This window comes from Rhinopithecus roxellana, chromosome 8, assembly GCF_007565055.1.
Source record: "Rhinopithecus roxellana isolate Shanxi Qingling chromosome 8, ASM756505v1, whole genome shotgun sequence".
In the NCBI taxonomy this organism is placed as follows: Eukaryota; Metazoa; Chordata; class Mammalia; order Primates; family Cercopithecidae; genus Rhinopithecus; species Rhinopithecus roxellana.
The window spans coordinates 74,884,377-74,897,114 of record NC_044556.1 but is presented as its reverse complement, the minus strand read 5'-3'; the positions used below and the strand labels follow the sequence as shown (position 1 = coordinate 74,897,114).

At 47.3% G+C, this 12,738-nt stretch overlaps 1 protein-coding gene across 1 annotated transcript in view; it reads right to left on the bottom strand.

Moving 5' to 3' along the window:
- PLXNA2 (plexin A2) overlaps positions 1–12,738 on the bottom strand; it is a 222,950-nt gene that overhangs the window by 56,712 nt on the left and 153,500 nt on the right. The window contains 3 exon segments of the mRNA XM_010365623.2: positions 880–1,070; positions 3,963–4,059; positions 5,871–6,071. Coding sequence (XP_010363925.2) covers positions 880–1,070; positions 3,963–4,059; positions 5,871–6,071 — 489 coding nt within the window.

Below are 12,738 nucleotides of genomic sequence, written 5' to 3'. Positions count from 1 at the left end.
GCTTTCCTTGGCCAGCAGGGAAAACGAAGCAGGGAAAAGGATGGTGCAGCAGCTCAGGGAAGAGGCAGAAAAGGAGCAGCCCCTTCCTCCTTTCTTAAACACGCAGACCACCGGGTATCTGCCCGGGCCTTTATTCCTAGTCACCATCAGGAAGGTGCAGTTAGTTTCAAAGTATGAGTGACAGTTATAGACTAGGGAGCAGTGAAAAGGGAGCACAGAACACAACCAGAGTTAAATACAGCGACTCCTCTCCCAGGCCATTTGAAACCCAAGCAATTGCATTTTCATCCACATTATCCATTCATCTTCCTTTGAAATTTGCTATTTTGGAAACATCATTTTTTCCCCAGGATAATTAACTTCCTTTTCTTTCTATTAAAATGCATGAAAAAATTGGGACAGGGAGTAAATCCTGGGAAATGGCACGGTGGCTAATGCAGTGCTTGCCTTTACTCTCCTCTTCCGTTCTCAGCTTTGCAACTCTGAGCTAATTGCGGCTCCTGAAATCACATTTCTGCTGAGAAAAGCTAAACCTGTTTTCTGAAATGTTCACCCACCATGGAGCCAATTTCTCCTCCTCACTTGGCTCAGCCAGCCTGGCAGGGAGACTGGGCTGGCTCTGCCTCCCTTGTCGTGTGCACGTGCACACCAATGCACTTGTACATTCATGCACAGGCATGAGGATGTGCTTCCATACGCTTACCTCATACCTAGACAGGGGCCGTCGAGACACACATGAGAGGTTTCCTACACCCCCCCACATTAAACTCACTCTACGCCAAGAATTTGTCCACAGAGTCTCAATTTGCACTCCTCGCCCACTGTCTTGGGGTCAGCTCTTGGCTGCCCCTTCCTGCTCTAGGGACTTGGAGGACTTACCTCGGTGATTTGAGGGTTGGAGCACTTGACATTGTGGCTGGACCAGTCCAGCCAGGGGCTGGAGGGGCTGGTACAGTGCTGGTGGAGGGTGCACCTGCGCTCCCCGCTGCACCAGCCACACTCAAACTTCCGGTCGGCCTTGAGGCAGAGGCCGCAGCTCTCCCGCTGGGCTGCACACTTGTAGAGATGGACTGCAAAGAGAGCAGGTGGTCACAGATGAAACCAGAAAGGGCTGCTCACAATACGCCCTACTCTTGCAGGTGTAATAGAAAGTCTTCCTCACCATGGATAACACCACCGATCATCATTATCATTGCAAGAATGACTGATGGGGAATTAATAAATTGAGCCTCTTACCAGTCACTTAAGGGCACTAGGAAGAATAATATTATTTAAGAATTCTGGCTCTAGATTGAATCAGATTAGGGCTTTAATTGCGGCTTCACTACTTCCTAGCAATGTGACAAAGGATTTCACCTCCTTGAACCCCACTTACCTAATCTCTAACATGAAGATAATCATTGATTTTTTTGTGAGGTTGGAATAAGACACTGCATATTAAGTGTTTAGCACAATGCCTGTAACATATCTGATGCCCTATACATGTTTATTATCTTTTCTTTGAACTCGTGCTATATTCTTATGCTGCGTTTTCTCTTACTCTCACACTCTCACATATGGTCCTCATGCAGGAAGTAAGGGCTGTTTTCCTCCACTGAAGAAAAAATGAGGCTCAGAGAGAGATAATGACTCTTAGAGCTTAGTAAGATTAGTGACCCAAACTGGAATCTTCAAACTCCAACTTGCTATGCTGCTAAATGGTAGGTCTTGAGAAGAGAGGAGTCTTGTCTGGCAAACTGAAAATTGCATGGGTTTGAGAGAGGAGTCAGCTTGGGGTTAAAGAAAGGCCAGGTGGCTAGCAGTGGGGGAAGCATTGCTGATAAAAAAAAAAAAAGAGGGTGACACAGTCTGTTCACAGCCCTTATGAATTGAGAATGTGTCCCCAGAGAGGGCAAACTGGCTACTTAAATGATAACATTTGGAGTGTGCAAACCCTTTGTCTTTGCTTTTGTCTCCTGCTGACTCATAAGTGCTAGTATAACCAGCGAATTAGTAGAACTGTGCTTCAGGTTCAGGAACCTGGTCTTAGCTCCTTGCCTGCTAGGATTTCGAGTTAAAAGTAGAATTTTCCAAAAGCAAAACACGTAAAACTCATTTTTCCACTCCTTTGGACAAGCACACACAAGCTTTCAGGACCAGGTGGTATGCCATTGCTGGAAGTGAGATACACGCCCCAGGGAGAGTGTAATTTTAACATTCTTCCCATAGGTCTTCATCCTGTTCCTCTGCTGTGTCCAGCATCCTTTAGTCCCAGCTGCAGGGCCTATATTTAAATACCCTCATGCTTATTGCTTTGTAAGGTAGAGGGAAGGAAATGGGAATCTTAAAATGAATGAGTACACACTGAGCATCTATAAATACGTACCACATGGTCCATACCCATGAGCTCATGTAAAGGGGAACAGCCATTCATCTGAGTTCACACAGCTGTAAGTGAAAGAGCCAGCAGGTGAACCCCACTTTGCTGGATTCTAGAACCTAAGTTTTTAAATAGTGTGGTCCTCTCCATCCAGCCTAATGCACAGCCTGCAGTGACACTCAGGCTAGCGGGTGGAGGCGATACGAATGTGAAGACAACACTGTCTGTGCACTCTCAGAGCTTCTTCAACATTGTGAGAGTCACAAGCAGAGTTTCTGATGCAACAGCTTGGATATGGCTGCTCTCTAAGCTCCAGGTGCTAAGGCAACCTCTGGGATCTGAGCCCAGATTCCCAGCAGGGAAAGTGTCTCCTATGTCTTAGCAGTGAGAAAGTTTGGCCTGGGTATGAGGAGAAATAGAAAAAAATAATCCTCCTGGCTCAGTTCCTTTCTCCCAGTCTAAGTAGCCTTGATTTTAATGGCAGCATTTGGGACAGGGAGCTACAGCCCTAAAGATGCTGAAAAACTTGCAGCCCCTGCTATGGCCTTGCCGACTACCCCATCTCCATTGGCTGACTCCTCAGGTGGAAGCAGAGGCTTGTGACAACCCTAGCTACTTGAAATGTGGCAAGGCATGTGGCTGAGGGTAGGAGGAGGGTGGGGGATAGGAATGTATTCCAGAGGGGAAGGAGTTTAAATCCCACGGTGGCCTAAGCAGCAGATCCTCACAGTGATGTGGCTCAGTTTGCGAGCTCTGAAATTAGACTGTCTTGGTTCTAATCCCAGCTCTTACTATCTGACTCTTGGCCCATTTCTAAATCTCTTTGGGTCTCAGTTTCCTCATCTAGAAAATGAGAATAATAATAGTACATACCTCTCAGAGTTATTGTGATGCTTAAGGAAAATAATTTCTAATAAATTACTTAGTGAGTGCCTACCCATCATGAGTGCTCATCATATTGGAGTCACTTTTATCATTCTCAAGAGCGGGGTGGAATCTTGGTATTTGCTGCACTGAGGGTTGGGCCTAACTGGCACATGGGAGGAGCTCGACATGGGTTTACAGGATGATGAATAAGGGTCAGTCTCATGGAGCACCCCTCCTTCTTCAGCCAGATCCCCTTCCTGAACTTCTTTGCTCCAGATGTGAGCTGGACTCTGCATGCGGCTCTCTCCTGCCCAGCTCAGGAGCAGGAGGGCAGCCTTAAAACTTTCTTAGTGCAGTGATCACGGCCAGAGCCAAGGACAGGGGAACAAGAGCCTGACTGGAAACAATATCTCCATTTCCAGGGAAACTGGCCGGACGTTCCTGCCTGCTGTTCTCCTAGGTCAGGTTCCACAGACACTTCAAAGCCTGCATGAGCCAAAGAATAACGTGGATGGGCCGGCAGCCGCCTGGCGGATGCTCTGGTTGTAATAAAACAGGGCTCCCAACAGGACTCCTTTGATGGCTCCAAATGTTGCTTTAGGATCCTCTGAAAGGTTCCGCTGACAGAGGGAGTGTATTATTCATGGCACAGTGGCTGGCTGGCTCTGATCCCTCTGGCCCCAGTCTTTCCCGGGTCGTGAAAAGATCAAACTTCTACCCGAAAGTAGCCGCTTACCTTTCAGGTCCTGAGGGTTGTCAATGATGAAATTGCCATTCCACACCACGGCGAAATCCACGGCCAGGTTGCTGATGTCCATGCCATCATACTGGTACTGCAGGGAGACGGGCAGAGGCACAGGGCTCACGTGACTCTCTATCACAGGGGTCAGGGATTCAGGGAAACCCTGTGTGCCGCTCAGATTATTCCTATGATGCCCTTTCCCTGGATCCCAGTCACTAATGCCAATAGAATCCCACCCAAGCCTCCTAGCTTGGCATTCAGTGCCCCGCATAATCAAATGCAAACCGACTCCTCCAGTCTTCTCCTCCACAACTCTCCTGTGGAAAGCTTTGAATCTACCATTCTCCAAACACATCTTCTTAAGCCCGTCTCTGTCTTTGTTGAGTTCCTGTCTCATAAGGAATGCAACCCTCTCCTTACAACCTCCATCCTTTTAACCCACCGTATTCTTCCAGCCCAGCTCAGCTCTACTTTCCCCAGGAGTCCTCCCCACAACCCTGCAGACCTGTCCCAAACTGTCTGTCCCCTGGTGTTGCCACTTTCTGTCTTGCACTGGATCTGCTGTGCCTCTTTTCACGTGTCTCCATAGAAAGTCCATATGTCTCCGGAGGCAGAGGTAATGCCCTCTTACTACTCTTGTAAGGCCGAAAGTCTCATCAAGCAGTCACCCGGCCAACCCCTGCGGTGGCCCTCTATTTCCACACGAGCCTATTTTAGCCAACGGTCCACTAAGGAGAAGCGCCCACAGCTTTCTGGGCACACATCTCATCAACCCTACCATTAAAGTCCTCTAGCTGTGGCCAGGAGTTTATGACTTTCTCTCTTGTGCTGATCCCACAGAAGACATGTATGCCCTTCACACACTTCAGAAATAACACCCCTGGGTGGCCAGTCCTGGCACCCTGTGAAGGAGACCTCGGGGCATCTCCCCAACACCCCACTCTTCAGCTCTGAAGGGCATGTCACTGTCAGCCTTCTGCTCCCGCCCTCCCCTGCCCCAGCCTCCCTTTGTTGTGTCCCGTTTCTTTCTCATCTCCCTTCCCCTTGCGCTTGGCGGCCTTCCGACGATTACAAATTCTATCAAGCGCCTGTGACCTGGGAATCTGACAGCTCCCTGATAAGAGGCCCAGATTCCCTTTATCTCTCCCAGGCGAATTAGCTTCCCTCAACACCTTTGTCACATCCTCCCCTCCCGCATCTCCAGCTGACCCCCCACAGTCGGAGACAGGGAGCTGGCAGACAAAAAGATCTTCTTGGGGTTAGTATTATAATTAAACACCTCATGCTCTCTGTCTGCCATTCAGGATTGGTTTAACCCTTGCTGCTCTTGAAATTCACTGCTTCCTCCTTCCCCTCCCCTCCCACTTCCCCTCCTCCCATCGCACTTCCTGCTCCTCTCTTCTCCAGCTTTCGCCTGCGCTCTCCTGGTTATTCACTCCCTGAACGGGGATGGGAATGGGGTGTGGGGCGGAGTTGACTTGCTGTGGCTCAAGTTTCACTGAAGACAAAAAGAGGTGCTCTTTCAACTTCAGAAAGGTCCATGATGTGATTATTTGACATTGCACGCCTGTATCAGACATCTCACGTAGCCCATAAATACATACACCTACTGTGTACCCACAAAAATTAAAAATAAAAAATTTAAAATGTCAACTTCAGAAAGGGCACAAAGATCTCAGTGTCTGCCATGAGGGTCCTCACGAACTGTCTCCTCTGGCACCAGTCACCTGCTCTGCTTTGGCTCAGCGGCTAGGGTGCTGGCTGGCTCCTGCGTCCCTGGGGATGTGGGATTGCCCCGTGAACCTTGAAGGCTCTGGAAGCCAGGGCTGGCCACACTGAGGCCCCAGCACAAGTGTGAGAGGAAGCCCTCCTCCAGGCAGGGCCCAGCCTGAGTTCTCTTACCGAGCTGTTCTGGCACTGAACGCTGGAGCTGTTGAAGCGCAGGGCAGGGACCCGGTGGATGGCCCCTTGTATGTTGAGGACACACTCGTAGCCTCGCTGGCCGGACTGCGGCTGGGGCAGGTTTCGTGCCTTAAGGGTGATTGGCTTTACCTCCCCGACTGGAATCAAGATCTCCTCCGTGGGCACCAGCTGGGGACAGTCCTGGGGGAACAAACGAAGAGGCTCCATAGGTCCCCTGTTCATGCTGTACTACATGCCTGGGCCAGGCAGGCCCCTCTTGTATCAGGCGGGCTGCCCAAGAGCAGAACATTACCTCATGTAATGCCCATGGAGTGGGCAGGGAAAATGGAATCGCTCTTAGCTCCTGGGCTTTGATATTGTCATCCCCATCCCACAAGTTGTCCTGTATCTGCTGTGTGTGTTACAATGCAGGAATTAATTTTCAAGCACAGTGTGGCAGGCTGTGGATTTTATCTCCTGAGACACTGGATAAAAGAGCCTCCATGTGTCCCTGTCCCCAACCTGGCACCCCTACCTCTGGGTTTCATCTCGTTTTCTGGCTCCAGATACTCGGCCCCTTGCATTGTCCAATGCCTGGGGCGTCCGTTATCAGCAGCTTCAGCTTCCCAGCCCCAACTAAGCTGGGCTTTCCAGGAGGTGGATCAAGCCCTCCCAGCAATACTCTAAACACTTGCTCTGTGGTTTTTTTTTTTTTTTTTTTTTTTTTTTTTTTTAATCTCATTTCATTACCAGGCCCTGCGTGAATGCCATGTTGTTTTGGAAAACAAAACCAAAAAAGAAAGTCTTGGTAGGGAGGGGCTTTGGAAAGGACCATGAGAGAGAGACAGCAAGAAAGACACATTGATTTTCTGGAGTTCCATGACTAGATGCTGATTCTCCACCAGAGGTCAAAGGGCCACCCCACTGTGCCAATCTCCTCTTTCTCCTTCTCTCCTTGGGAAGATGAGCCCGGTAGCCCCTGGCAGTGATGATGTGGGAAACACCTCCACGGGGAATCACTAGCAAAATTCTCACAGGAGGCTCCCCTTTCTCTGTCCCCTTCTCCTGGGCAGTAGTTCTTAGGGGCAACTTCTGGGAATGTGTGGGGGCTGATGCTGCTACAGGGCCTGCAGAAAGTGTTACTGGCATTGATGCCAGGGGCCAAGATTACTGGACTTCCTACAAGGTGTAGGACGTGTTCAATGATAAAAGTATTGTCCTCCTAATGGCAAATGCAATAATTAAGAAGCCTTGTGCAATGCCAACACAGCCTCACACAGGTAATCTCTTGTGGCCGCCTCTTGTCACGGTGTGGCTCAGGCTGTTGCCTCTTTTCTCTGGGCCCCACTTGCAAGCCATTCAGCATCTGGCCCCTGCCTACCTCCCTCTGAGCTCTGTGGTTCTTGCACATAATAGTCCAGCCATACTGAATGTACGGTTAACACTGAGATTCCATCTCCCTTACAGGATCTGCCTCTGGCCCTTTGAACATGCTTTTCTGTCTATCAGAAACACTCACTCCTGCCTATCTTCCTCCTGCTGCTGCCTGACTTCAACCTCTCTTTCAGTTGATTACCTCTTCTTTTACTTTTTTGTGTTTTTAATCATCACCTTCTCTGAGAATGAATAATTGATTACCTCTTAATCAGCCTTCAAACTCAGCCTAGTTTCTTCTCTGCAAGGCTGTCCCTGACCCTGTCCCTGCACTGGCTTCAGGATGGGTTATGAATATTCACCCATGATTGGTTTTGACCCACAGAATTACAATTTCTTGATTTGCTTTCCTCACTGGGCTGTGAGCTTCTTGAGGATTAGGCTGCATCTTACTCACCTCCATCTCCCCAGTCTTTCTGTCAGTGCTTGACATGTAATGGACACTTGGTCATTGCTTGTGGGAGGGTAAATGGAAAATAAAATAAAGTGACCTGTGAAAAAATCTTTTTTTAGCTCCAACTTTGTAGATTCTTTAGAGATGAGGTAAAGCCTGCCTTCTGGACTTGAAGAGACTTGAGAAGGCATTTGGTTCTCAAAAGCTGGAGTTGGAAATAGTCATAGGTTTTGGAGTCACGTGATTTCTAAAGTGGCATGTCTGCATTTACTAAGGACAATTTACGAAGAACTCGATCCGGGGGAAGTTCTGCACAGAAACCTACCTAAGAGGGTCTGGACACACCTGCAGGCTTACTGGTGTCATCCTTTGTCAGCTGGCCACCTGCATGTGAGGACTCCAGGCAGGCAGGGCCTCCACGAGAGAGAATCATAAGGCAATCCCAGAACAGATGGGTCCCTGTTTAGGAGCCAGTCACTCAAGCTGCCAACTCATAAACTTGCTCTTTACTGCACTTTTACTTTCATTCCCTGCAGGCACTCTTGACAGACTCTTTCATATATTTATAGCCAAAAAAAAAAAAAAAAGGATGAGCGCCACTTTAGGGAAACCCAGGCATCTCATGGAAAAGGAGATAACACTTTCTGTTAGCAGCTAAAAAATCTCCATCAAATCTAATGTTAGAATTTAAGTTAGAAATAAGGCTGAGGTATAATGGTCTCTCTCTCTCTCTCTGTGTATGTGTGTGTGTGTGTGTAAGAGAGAGAGAGAGAGAGAGAGAAACAGAGAGACAGAGAGTAAGAGAGAGAGAAATTTTCTTACTCCAAACCAGCTGATGAATTGTAAATGATGAGCAGTTGTTTTTCATCTCTAATGAGCTTAGACAACAAATTCAGATTTCAGTAGCAGGATCTTAAAGATGTGCTTTTGGAAGTATGATGTCTAGGGTTAGTAAAAAAAAGATTGTTGAATCCTTTTAACTTGGACCAAAAAAAGTATACTTTTATATAGATGTTATGTGTAATACCTATATATAACACAAATGTTACCTATATGTAACACACACACACACTTTCATCTTTTCGGCTTGGCTAAGTCCAGTCCAGCCTGGAGGTTGGAGAATCATGAGTAGACTTTATGAGTACCATTATATGAGTTTTTTTTAAGGGATTCTAGAATTTTAGGAAATTTCCCATGGTCTGCTGTTTCAGATTTTTTAGAATGAAATTTAAGGATAACAATTAGGGTCTTCCCAAATGCTGAACTAGGCCTCAAGATTGTTCTAGTAGAAAAAGAAAGTCTTATGCTTTGTTTCTTTATTTGGCGATCACTCTCAGGTCAGACAGAATAGGATTTTTTCCCTTCTATTCTCTAAGGCAAAGGAAAGAAGTGGTTGATGCCCCAGGTACGCTTTCTTCATCTTGAGAAATGGGTAGATACAGGGTTTTCGGGTTGTGAGATGATTCTGGTGAGTATATTCATGAAAGATCTGTGCATCTTGGGTGGAAATTGCAGTGGTAAGGGCTGAAAGTGGGTGGAGGAGACTGGCATCCCATAAAATAGCCAAGTTGTTGAAACTTCAATATCTGTGGGGCTTGAGGATGGTGAAGGGTTTAATTAGACACAGTGAGGCCCCTTCCAACCTGTTTGCTTCTGTGGGTATACACATACACACAGGCACACACATGTGTACGTACACATATAGTACCTGTCCTATGAACAGGAAAGCAAATCATCCTAAGATGCTTTTCCTGCAGAATGTTAAGACTGTTGTTCACATTCTTAAAATACTGATTGCTACCTCGGATCCTCACAGCCTTCTGAGTGATCTCTTTGGGTCATCTTCGTTCTCCTCTGTCTCTAGGCCAACTGGAGCCAGGATCACCTCCTCAGCAGCAATCTTACTTTAAACCAAGACTTAAACTTGTGGGAATATCCTAGGGGTGGAGGTAGGCTGGGGAAGAGGAAACAGGTGCAGGGAGAGCAGGGACCCTGGTGTAGGAGCCCTACGAGTCTTGGGCTCACACTGCCCACCTGTTTAGCTGTGCTCTGCCAGCTTTCTGTGCTGGGGACCCTTTAGCCTTCTGAGGCGACTTCTCCCATGTGGAAATGGCATTATCTTCACCCACTGGACTTCAAAGAGAGAGCAGCCAGCATCCTGGGAAGCTAATCGGATTTATTTGGTTCTATCTTTCCCCTGGGACAGGGCATAAAGGAGATATTTATGTATCTACATCTCACTAGGCCTGGTTTAGCCATGGAGGGAGATGAGCTTTAAAAGCTGAAAGCCATACATCCTCCCGTGCACACCCGCTTGCTAACACCATGTCACAGCCTGATCTGGCCCAGGGAGGAAGAGATTTGGGGGGGGCGGCCCGTCAGAGATCTGCTGGGCTCTGAGCGCTGGAAAGGTCTGATTCATTACCTAAAGAGAGTTTCACAGATGGTTTAATTGAAAGTCAGTTTCCTCATCTATAAAATGGTGCCAATAATATCTGACAAACCTAGATTGCATGAAGGAGGAATATCAGTGTGTGTTGTAAGTGGTAATATGCTGGATTAACAATTGTTAATATTACTGTCTATTCATTGTGTGTGTGTGTGTGTGCACGCGCATGTGTGTGCAAATGCAGAATCAGTGGACTTTAACTTATTCAAGCTTGAAAAATTGTCTCTGAATCCTAATTTCTGCATTTATTTGATGATCATAGGAAAGCTGTTTAACTTATTTAAGTCTCAGTCTATTCATCTATAATATCCACTTCATAGAGTACTTAAGGTTAAATTATATATATATGCTGCATATATAATAAGTACTAATATTTTTATTTTTGACTTGCATTTGCTCTAGCACAGCTGTTCTTCATTGTCAAGCCTAAGCATGGAATTGGTCCATCAGGCTTCTGGAAAGATGTGGGCAGATTTACCTCACATGCTGGCTGTCTTTTTATCTGGAAATGGCACCACTGACCCATCTTCTGTGGGTAGTTTCTCCATCTGTGGAGATGGATTTGTGCTGGCCCATCCATAGCCTGAACCCTAATGACCAATAGCGAAGGACCAGGTTGAAGTCAGGCCAGCAAGTGTGGCTGTGACCATGGAAACAAACAAGCTCACAGGCCGATTTTCGGTAGAAAGCATACCGTACTCAGCTTTTTTGGACGCCTGAGTTCTCTGTAGCCTTGGGCAAAATCCCGAAATTTTTAGCATTCTGGCTACTACAGATGTCATATATAAATTACATGAAATTGCAGGGCTGTTGTGAGAATCCATTGAAATGCCAAATGTCAGTGGTTCTCAATCTTTAGCCTCATCTGGGATGGGTCCCAAGATTTTGAATTTCTATGAGTTCCCAGGTGATGCTGATGCTGCTGGTTCCCAAGCACACTTTGAGAACTTCTGGCACATGTGAAGAAATTATAAATGTGTGATACATTAATGTTGCTATATTAATCAATGGAGCTAATCAGTTATATATTGTTTCTAGGAAGCAGACAGACATAAAATTTTGACTCAAAGTTGGGAAGGGAGGCTTACTGGAATTCTAAAAGAGATATTCTAGGAACCCCTAAAGAGACAGCTAAGGGATTTCCAGTTAACTGGAAATCCAGGGGATTCTAGTTCCCCAAACTACATGAAAATATCAGCTGGGATGCCTGAGAGAGTAAGGGACACCCTACCCAAGTTGGGCACGTGCATCTTTGCTGTTCCTCAAATTTTCAGGGATAGGGTTCTCCTAAAGCAGAACTTTGGACAGAAAAGAGTGGGGCCTGGCTGCTGTTTGCTGAAAAGGAACATGTGGCCAGTTGTGGTTAAGAGCTAAAGCAGTATTTTAGGAAGCCCCGGAAGTGGCCCTGGCAACCTTGCTGAGAATCTGCATCCTGTTTCCTTTCTTGAGCAAAGCTGGGAGCTGGATGGAGTCTGGGCTTCCCTCACAGCCCTCCGGACAGTCAATTCCTGGGGCCATGCCAGGGACCAATGCTCGGGAGCATAAGAGAGAGAGCAGCCATCCACCATTCCTACTCAGGGCAATGGGGAGATGAAGGGAGACAAAGGGGACTGCTCTTCCCCAACCCTAAGGCACAGACATCAAGGACAGAAAATGAAACAAAAGGAGGTGGGGAGTCTCCGAGTTTGCCTGGAGGTCCCTTTTGTTATTAATTTAATCCTGAGTTGCAGGGAGGCAACGGTTTCTCTTGGCCCAATCCTGGAATGTTGAATCTCTCATCCATGGCTGACAGGGAGCTGTATTTCAGTGACTTCTGAATGGTGTGAGGAAGGCCAGGCCTGCTTCCAATTAGCCTGCAGGGGCTCAGCTCTCTGGCCTCCACACACACCCCAGCAGAGTTTATTTATCTTGCTTTGAGTGACACTCTCGTGCCCTTGCTCCAGCTGCAGGTCGCTTTCAGGCTTGGCTTTGGGTTTCTCTTGGCCTGAGGTGGGTAGCCTCAGGAGAAAGTGGAGCAGCTGCTCTTTCTTTTCTAGATTTGTACTTCACCCAATCTCTCTGTATCCTGGGGGCCACCTCAATCTATTTTATTAAGAAAATTTCAAAGTGGTCCACGTCAAGGTTAGTTTCTGAGACTGTGTCTCACACTCTCACTGCCCAGACTTCACCCCTGCGCAGGCCTCCCATGGTGGTGCTGCTGTTCCTGGCTAGGTCTGCCCCTCTAAGCCATTCTTCCATTGGCTCCCAAGCTGTGGTGCCCACTCCCACCCCTCCCTGCAGTTCTGCCCTTTTCTCTAAGTGAGAGCAGTTTCACACCCTTGCAGAATTCCAGGGCTAGAATTAATCTCCAGTGTCCAGGAAGGCTGGTGTAGGGTTTTTAGGCCAGCTGCATCAAAGCATACCAACTGGCTAGAGGAAAATGCTTTTCTGAAAGGTTCTCAGGGCACTAGATGCCTGGTTTCGTCATGCTGAGGCACCTGTGGATGGGTCTGTTTGAAAAGCCACCTGTGGCACTTATGTTTTTCCCTTTCAAGACAGGCAAATTCTATTTTTCTGACTGAACGTAACAACTGTTGTTTCATAAACTAAGA